General features: G+C 41.5%; 1 protein-coding gene across 1 annotated transcript in view; it reads right to left on the bottom strand.

Moving 5' to 3' along the window:
* Positions 1 to 6246: 6246 nt before the first annotated feature.
* Positions 6247 to 10079, bottom strand: part of LOC119741680 (cyclic nucleotide-gated channel rod photoreceptor subunit alpha-like) — a 57877-nt gene continuing 54044 nt past the window's right edge. Inside the window, exons 21-22 of the mRNA XM_038217524.1 lie at positions 9577 to 9612; positions 6247 to 8552 (exon numbers count right to left, since the gene is read on the bottom strand). Coding sequence (XP_038073452.1) covers positions 7929 to 8552; positions 9577 to 9612 — 660 coding nt within the window. The 3' untranslated portion in view covers positions 6247 to 7928. The remainder of the gene's footprint in view (positions 8553 to 9576; positions 9613 to 10079) is intronic.

The raw sequence follows: 10079 nt of genomic DNA, 5'->3' as shown, positions 1-10079 counted from the left end.
GCCTAAAGGTGCAACACGAGCGTTATTTTTTTTAAGAAGGATACCCCATACTCTTTAAAAAAAAAAATAGGATTAGGATATTTTTTTCTTAACACAATTTAATTTCTATGTTTTGTTTTCACGAACAATAAACTACGCTGTGTTTTATTCTGATTTTGGGCGTCTGCAACCCCTCCATTTTGCGCACAAATACCCGCCCTGCGAAAGCCGAATTATTGTCTTGCAGCCAATAATTTGAATTTTGTGCAAAAAGATAATTCAATAACTATACGTCGGTGGATTTGTTTGTTTAATTCATTTTCCCCTTCAAAAAGTGAATATCAATTGAAAAGAAAAATCCATTTTTCGAGGTGTAACTTGAAAATAGCACGGGGAGTCCATCTTGGCCCCCCACCACGAAAATAAAAAAATGGTTCTTAATACACCCTGGTTCAAGCCTTGTGTATAAGTTAAATGTGAAGTCATTACATGAGAACTGCTGCATGTACCTGAATACAAAGTCTTAAATGGCTCAATTAACTTCCCTGCGTTGTCAACAAATAAGAGAGGAGTTACTGAGAGATGGTTTGATGCCCCTTTAGATATTGTTGCATATAAACAAATCATTTATCAAATGGCCGCACACGATTTCAGCATACAGAGCTAGCTCCATGATTTAAGCGAGTAGGAGATGGGATTACTACATACGGCGCGGATCATAGAGTGACTGGATATAAGTCTATATGTAACAAGGTCGGGAACTCGTTAATAACTTTCTAAGCATCAAATAACAAATAAACTTTAGTCGGACTTTGAAAAGAGTTGAGTCTCCAAAAAGGTGTCATTGGGCTCTCTGTATAGGAAGATTACAACGCAGACAATGTCAAACTGCCAAGCCCTGCTAACATCCATCATCATTCAGCCCCATTAAATAAACAAGACACTTCAGACTTCTTTTCAGCTAAATCAATGTTATTACGGGCCATTTTTTATGCGTTGGCTGGACCTTGCCTGACAATTGGAACCCATAATCGATTTTTACTCATATGGTATAATTTCACACGCCAACGGGTTCAGATATCCCTCCCAACCTATCGGCACAAAAGCCTTAAGTGACAGCTCCGGCCCCTAGTGGATTTAGTGATGGATGAAGAAGAGGTTGGATAAAAAAGAAGAAGAAGAAGAATGAGAAGTAGAAGAAAAGAAGGGAGGCTAGGAAGGGATGAGTTTTGTCAGTGTTTAGTCTGATGGGGACCACCATGGCTTCATTAACTTTATCCGCATGAGTGCGCAGGTCGATGCCGCGTTCGATAGCGGTGGCGGCGACAGCACGTTACCGATACCGTCACATCAGGGCTGCAAGCCCCATCACACAGAGTCACGGCAGACAAACAGGTGCTGTAAGGACAACCATCAGAGAGATCGGACTAAGGCAGAGGAAAGAAGGAAGAGACAACATTCTGAGGGTGATTATCAATAGAGCCCCCAAGCAAGCAATTATCGTTATTAGGCGAATGATCGACAGCCCAGTGCGACCCTCGTTAGATGTGATACAGACCACGCCAGTGATCGCTATCACTCTTCGGGGGAAAGGGAAGGGAATACACGACTATCTCTTCACCAAAAGCCTACGGGACTTTGACGTACCCAACTACTACGAATCCAAGTCAGCCAGACTATTCTTTTTAAAAAATATGACCGCGGAAATTGCCGGCGTTTAGAATTATGCCCCAGAGTGCCTTGATGTCTATGTAATGAATACCCAGGGTGGATTACAAAAGGGCTCGCAAACATGACTTATAATAATTAGTAATTTTGTGTGTGCTTATAGTGCATCGGAATCTGATCAGATGTAGAGATCGATTTTCAGGAAGAAGCTTGGAATATTGTGTAATACAATCAAGTATCGAATAATTGCTTCACTTGAACGCAATATGATTAAAAGTGCATGTCAGACGGTCGCCCGACGAGGCACCGAGACTGCAGGCAGAAATGCGCCGTGCAACCCACGCTTCAGACAGTGATCAGCTTCCTCAAAGATGTCACTGTCCAGTTCGTTTTATATACGAGCAACCCACAAGGAAATCTAAAGACGAAACACAAGATTGGAAAAAGTTATTTTATATTCTGGCGTTGTAATATAGGTGTACTGTACTGTGAGGCTTACCAACAAGTCCCGTAGCGGATCTAGAGGGAACCCCCACCCCCCCCCAAAAAAAAATGGGGTCAAAAATAATAAAGGGAATGTTAAAGTTCCAAAATTTATTCTAAAATTGTCGTATTAGAATTCAGGAGAGGACCTCGTAGATTTCAACATGGGGGGGGGGGGGTTCTTCCATTTCCTGAAAGCTAGATCCACCCCTGATGTCCGAAAGTTTAATAACTAACTTGGGATTAAAATAGAAAAACGATTTCTTATAAATACAGGTGAAGGCAACGCCACCCAAAATTTTAATCAATTTCTGGTCATCATTATGGGGAAATGGTAAACCTAAACGCACCATTTTATGAAACAAGATGCCTTAGTTTAGCATTAATTCAAGAGTCAAATCAATACATGTAGAGTTCTGATGCATCAGCGGTGAGTGCGTATAAGGGCATCACCCACCCACCCATCACCAAAAAAGTACAAGTGTAGAAACAGGAAAGCAATGACATGGATGGAAGGAAAACAAAACTCGGAAACAACGCTTAATTGGTTCGAAAACCTAACTTGATGGAAATGTTAGAATCTTAATCGGTTACTTTACAGCACCTCTAAAACATATTGACCAGCCGAAGAAGGCAAAAAGTAACCCGTATAAGTATCAGTGGCATACATAATCAATCTACTTGAAAATGCAAATGAAGGTTCCTATTAATGGTGTCTTAACATTGACTGTGCTTAATTATTGCCTGCCCGCATCGTAGAAGCTCTAACTCTTTTGAAAATAAAACTAATCATACTGAACATGTTAAGTGCCAGCTGTATTAAACACTCACTATTAAAAGAGCTTTCATTCCCCCAAAAGACAATCGCAGTGCCGAGAGTAGGCCTATACGCTGCTGGAAATTGATCATTGTTTGTAGGAAGAGCCAGGGTCATTGCTAGAGTAATAACTCACACAATTTTAGGATAAACACCACTGTCACTCATTCACTCTTTAATTAGTATCAAATGTTCCTGGTAGTGCCATCATCATTTTCGCATTTTGATCGATTGCATTGGTGACAGTTATTCATTTCGACGATTGTTTCCCGCATTCGACCAGCACCAAAGCGTCATGCTGATCATTGTTAGGTACAGGGGCGGCGGAACGCTTTCCACCCGGCGGGGGGGGGGGGGGGCACCTTCAAAAAGGGGCTCTTGCTCAGAGAAAGGGGAACCGTCCGTTGCGTCGATGTGAAAGTAGAGGAAAATAATATGGTCTCGTTAATTTTGCTATAAAATATGGCGAGGAATTATGAATACGTTGTCCATCTTGCACTTTGTGTTTCTTTCACCTAGTTATGTATAGGGAGACTATATTTTTTTCGCGAGAGGGGAACTGTTGTTTTCGATGGTCAGTTCAGTGATCATTTTATTTGCGTGAAGAACACTATTATTTTTAGGGCCAGTTTTCCAACTTGAATGAGAGGGGGCAAAATTGAAATGTTGCGAGCGGGGCACTAATTGTGCTTTCGAGGGGCAGTTTTCCATCTGGAGAAGGTGCACAATCTTGTTAATGCGAGAGGGGTAGGCCTAGGCTACTTGTGGTTTCGAATTTTAAGGACAGTTTTGCATTACAAGAGAGGAGACAAGTTTGTTTGTAGCGCGATCATATGCTTTCATGTGTGCGTTTGAGGGGCAGTTTTCTTTTCATCTCGAGGGGCACATTTTTAACCGCGAGAGGGGCACTTTTGTTGTCCTGAGAAAATGAGGGGGGGGGGGGCGCCCCTGGTTAGGTATGTTTGATTTCTGTCATTGTAGTGGGGCAGATAGAAATATTTGAGGGAATTGTGCCTTTGATGATACAAGCATGGCATTTGGCACACATTCAGGGTATGTCTGAAAGATACTTGGCTATAGGGCCACCGCAGATTTGTCCTTTGAAGAAACATGGGAAGCCAACAAGCAATTTTCAAAATGTTCAAAATGGCTGCCATTGTTTGTTTTTCCACCTATATCTTTTCAAAGGACAAATCTGCTATGGCCCTATAGCCAAATATATTTCTCATGACATACTCTGACTATGTGTCAAAGGCCATGCGTGCATCATCACAGGCACAATCCCATCACCCATCTGCCGAACTATCGGCGGATATTGGCCCTATAGTAGGCTCTTCCGGGACCGTACGGTCTCCATGTTCACAATCACTTGAAGAGCTTAACTCCAGGGCTAAGCCACCACAACAAAATCGCGCTAATGACTTGAATGGGCTCTGGGTGTATCCGCCTAATAGTCAGACAAAGACATTGCCAAATTGGTTTACCCGAGTTCTCCAAATCTCTCCCCCTTTAAGCCGATGTGACTTCATCCCATTATTCTTTTCCTTTTCTTTTCTTGGACGGATTTTTCCTTCAGTCAGATCGGCTTGTTAGTAAAGTCGGCAGTGCCGCCACCAATGGTGGGGATGATTTTTTTAGCTGACGAACAACACATCGAAGGGATTCGGTTTTCTGCTTGCATTAAATCAACAACTTATTGAACATCATGTCCAATTAAAAGCCTCCCGGTTTTTGAAATAGCGCAATTAGGAGGAATTGGACATCTTTTTTGGATAAGGTTAATCCGCATGGAGGTTGAAGTAGTCAAACCACCCTCAACATGATTAGGTTTACATTACGATCGTATTGGAATTGTGTTGAAAAGCAAGCAATACGGAGAGCTACACTCAACCAAAACAGAAAGTCCTCCCCAATACTGTTTTGTCCGACTTAAAAACTACTGTTGGAAGATTGCGTTAGAGACGAAATGTTCACACTCAACACTGAACATTTCGTCTCCAACGCATTCTTCCAATAAAAAAATCTTTAAAAATTATTTCAAATTTTGTTGGCTATCTTTTTCCCCTTTCCTTTACTGAACCTCGAAGAACATAACATAGTATGCAATAAAGGAAAGGAGAGGGTGAAAAGATAACCAACAAAATTTTAAATTAGTTTGAGATTTTTTGTCGCTGGAAGATTGCGTCAGAGACGAAAGGTTCACACTCAACTTGCACGTATACAAAAGTGCAACTTTTTTTCGGTATCATTTGTCATAAATTGCATAATTGTGTACACATTAATAATAAAAATATATAATAATAATACCTTCATTTAGTGATGGTAGCTATGCAACCTCGGGAATGATTTTCAATGGGCCATCATTAAAACAATTACTATAAAAATACAACATCGCTATTTTGTGGCAAATAAAGACTATGGCTGGATTGCTAAGGAATTTCTGTGCTGATTAGTCGTTATTTGAGCAAAGATATGCTCAGTGGTTTTTGATTTAGACAAAAAAGTATGGGGGGGGGACTTTTTTGGGGTTCAATGTATTTGTTGTTGGGTTTCCTAAAACTAGAAAAGTCAAAGCCTTTGCTTAAAGGGAAAATACAACATTTGCAAACATCAAAAAATAAAACAACCAAATCATTTTGAAATACCTTGCTGGACTGTTAGTGATGACAGTGTAAAGCATCCTGTAAAATCATGGCACCTGGTATACTGTCATTTTCAAGAAAAGTGGTATTTTTGTATCAATTTCCAACGCTGATCGGCCGATCAGCGTTGGAAACAACTGGCTTTTTTTCAAATATGGCCCCAATTGACCATCGCACTTGTTTCCAATCGATTACAAACCTATGAACGGGTACGAGCCAGCTAGACTGGTTCCCTGACCTTACAATTCCCCAATGTATGTAAATCGCTCTGTTTCTTCTTATATGGAGTCAGGGAACCAGACTACAGGAAAATTATCGTTTTTCTTGGTTTTTATAGCATTTTCGAACCCAAAACCTCAAAAAAAATCAGTGTAACTATATTTGCTATATATTTCTAACCCCCCAATTGCATCCATTTCTGAAAATTACAGCCAAAGCAAATGATGTATATTCCCTTTAAAGATAGTGATCGCAGCGTAGTGAGTATTATAGTCTGGTTCGCAAAATGTAGGAGGAATAAATATCTTCGTTAAAAAAAGAAGAATTTCTGCCACAACAAATTTTGCTCGCATTTCTAACATTTCTGACAATGCGCTATATTCGCAAACATAATTGAAAAACCAATGATGAACCAATGCGCAGTACCGGTAGAATATATCAATCTTTATTGATTTTTAAAGTTCATTACAAAGTCACATACAGCATGACTCCAGACAGATTCTAACACGTAGATTAGAGTTAATATAATGTATTTGTATCGCGTATAGCGTAACACGCCTGCACCAGGCAAAAAATATATATAACACCATCCAGAGCTTTGAAAATAATTAGATAAAGCTCATAACAAAATTCTGGAACTCAAAACACAGGCGATAAGTTGTCATGAACAGATACAATATAATATATGAATGTTAAAAAAATTCCAACTTTGTTCTGAACACAGTGGCTTGAGGACACAAAATAAAATACAGACCTTCATGAGTACTTTAAACAGAAAATTGTACGTGACATTTAATTTAGAAATACGGTCTTCGTTGATAAATTAAAGTCTCATAGGTATATCTTGGGGCAAGTTAATAATTAATGAGCAGCTGGACCCAATTGTTCGCGGCTGCTCAGTAGAAAATATTGCATAAAAACAATGTGCTAGGCAAACATTATAATATTGGATGGAGATTGTGTCTAGTACATGTTTTGTGTTTCTGCTATCGCTCCAAGAATCGGGCCACGGTCGGTCGAACCATGAACATTGCGAATTTTGAGAGCACCAACATTGATATTTAATGAATAACTCCCAACCACAACGTGAGGAAAAACGTACTGACAAGAAGAATCTCAACCAAACAATTACAAGTCAGTGACGAAATGACAATTTAAACTAACTGTGACATTTTTTTCCGGCGACAACGACTTGGTTCCATAACAGGTCAGAAAGGAACAGACTCAATTGTCACTGATTCTCTGAATAAAAGAAAAACAATCCAAAATAAGACAAAATAAACAATTGATACCACATGAATAGGCTACAAACAAGCATAGTACTAATTTTGAAAAACAGGAAAATAATCAAGCACAACGAGATTATAGATGTATTTCGAAGGTTCAAGATAGGGCCTTTGTTTTACTTTATCGCAAAACCTACCTTTTCTCCCTTTTTTGGCGACAGCTACCCTCCGAAAATGTTTTTATTTTGTTCTGCTTTTGCGCATAAAGAGATCTGCCTTGCAGATCGACTGGTTCCCGGGTCCCTACATTGTATATATATATATATACCGATAAGGACGGAAACCAGTCATTTGTGGTGGATGTATTATGCAAACATATTATCTTTGTATTGCTAGAAAATAGAAATAAAAAACCAAAACTCTAGTTTTCGAAATTGGTACACATGTACATAAAGGGCAGGCTCCAATTTGTCTACACAGCCATGCATCATCACTATACACATTTTCAGTTTTCTGTGGCCTGGCTGGTACTGTTTTAATGTCACAATGTGATTGCGTGCAAAAATTTTGCACTCAACATGTAATGTTTGCACGACTTTAATAGACAGGGGCCGCTGCCATTGAAGAAGTGTAAAGCCTCTATAGAACGTTTATGTGCGATGATCTTAATAAGAGGAATTGATCATTTTTCTATCCACGTTTCCTATGATTTCGTATACTTGTTTAGTAAGCACAAAAATTGAAATAGTGAAAGACGAAATGAGCCAAGTGAACCAAAAATGGTGGGGGATATAGTACCTATGAAGCTGACATCAAGCATCTCTTCTCTGTTGGCGGGGTTAAAGATCTAAGGAGAAGGGAGCATTTACATCCTTTGTGATTTGTTTACATCTATCATAAGTCACTGTCTAAGCTAGCATCACTGTAGCAGGACGCATCCGATATGCTCCCGGACCCACGCCCGGAGGCTGGTAGGGCCAGGCTGGCGATGGCCGGTCGTAACTGGGACATGGTCTTCTCAATCTCGGAGTCGTTAGCCTGATCTGACTGCTCCTCGTCGGCGAACACCTCCCACTTCATGGTGACCGGCTCCTGCTTGACCTTTCCGTTGACTTGGATGCCGGGCACGATGACCTCCTTGACGTACTTGTCTCGTCTCGGGCTGTGCTCCGGTGACTTGTCCGTGGAGGGAGTCCTAGGATTGTCCTTACCCGTAAGTCCCCCGGCCCAATGGGGTCCGTGACCGTTGGACAGACCGGTCGGTGAGTACCCATTCTCGGTACCGTCGCCGCTATCCAGGCTAGCCCATAGCGAGGACTCATCGTCTAGACTACCTTCATCATAGGCTGTCAGGTGTAACGATCTGGACCGTTTGACCAAAGCTTGGCTGAATCGTCTAGGGGCGCGGCCGATCCCATTAGTCCCCGCAGTTATGCGACTCTCCAGCTCCGAAATCCGTCTCAGGGCTCGCTTCAAATCCAGGTCCTTCTGCCGTAATTTCTTCCATAGTTCATCACACTGGAGAGAGAAGAAGAAGAAAAATAATTAGCTTGAGTGGAGAAGCGGTAATCAGTCTACAGCCCAACGTCTGCCTCGTTCCTTTATCCCCTTCCCCGGTCATCAATTGGCGGCCTGACCCCCTCTCATTTTTATCCCTCGACCTCTGCGGCATCTTCGCCGAGACACTGGAGGTCTAGAAAAACAATAACGAAATTGCCGATGCGTCAAGGAGTCTTGCAATCCAAAGTGGAGAAGACGGGCAATCATCCATTAAAGACGGCAAACTATGAGCCGTAACATCTCCGATTACGGACCCGATTACCCAGCTATTACGAAAATAGGACGTCGACGCATACTTCCTCGGAAGTCATTTTGGAAGTTGCTGGCGATGAACGCTCAGCGAGGGGGGGGGGGGGGTCCGTCGGTTGTTTGGTTGGTTGGTAAGTATTAATCAAGAAGACCGCGCCGCGAAGCAAGTGAGAGAAAGTAAAATAATGTAAACATCAGTCGGGGATTGTCACTGCTCGGCAATCGGGTGATTATTGGAAAGCCATCATCTTCAGCTTTCAATCAGTGGATTTCGTTCGGCGGTTGTACGACAGATCCACTCTGACCCGTTACCGTCTTTCCTTATAATCTCACTCCGGGCCAGAGCGTTAAACATACCTCTCTCTTTCTCTGGCTGTAAAACCCTCGTTCTCCGGCCGACGGCGTGGGTAGGGGGAAAAAACGAGAGCATAAACAACCCGCACGGCAGGTCTGTCATTGCCCCGATCATTACTCTAACGGTTGAGCAGTGGATTAGGGCCATCTCTATTAGCGGTACACCGTGTCTGGTAATGGCCAATTCATTGCAACATGTCAGGCCACACGGCAGACGTATGAATCATAACAAGCCATGAATTATGGCTGTGATACAAAACCGCCATGGCGGCTCGTAAAATCTGGCCATGTTGTGTTGAAAGCGCACGCATAATGTTTCAGCGAACATTGACTCATAATCCCGTTCGCATGTCGCGAGATAAATCGAATTCTGACTTACCTTGTGCGAAAGCTGGTGTATTTTCGCCTTTGTGGACTTCGAAGAAAAGAAAGGGAGAAAACACAGCATTAAATATCCAGTGTAAATGTATCATATTACGCTTGACAAAAGAGAGGGAACTATGGTGGAATGAATGATAAATGAGAAGATATATTATTCAACTTGATTTGCAATGGACACTAATGAGTGCATGTTTTGTCGATAGGGTTTTCCCCCAGATTTAATCAACAGAGGAAGTTCTGCACCAGCGAATTCTCGCTCAAATCAGCACGGGTATAGTCTTACCCGGAAGTTCACGAAAATGAAGGATGCGGATAACAACATGAAAATGTTTTTTTTTTCTTCCTGAGAAGAAATTCTGGGTCTGAAACAGCCGAGAAATTAAAGAGATTTTACTGTTACGTCCAATAATTATCGGCAACATAGCAAGTGAGATGTTCATGCTCTCTAAATTCCAAAGAGTGAAATTAGGGACTAGACGTTTTAGAGTGAAAATCACTCTC

Source organism: Patiria miniata, unplaced genomic scaffold (genome assembly GCF_015706575.1).
Source record: "Patiria miniata isolate m_02_andy unplaced genomic scaffold, ASM1570657v1 HiC_scaffold_5, whole genome shotgun sequence".
In the NCBI taxonomy this organism is placed as follows: domain Eukaryota; kingdom Metazoa; phylum Echinodermata; class Asteroidea; order Valvatida; family Asterinidae; genus Patiria; species Patiria miniata.
Note: the sequence above shows the minus strand (reverse complement) of the source record. Positions and strands in the feature narration are given on the sequence as shown.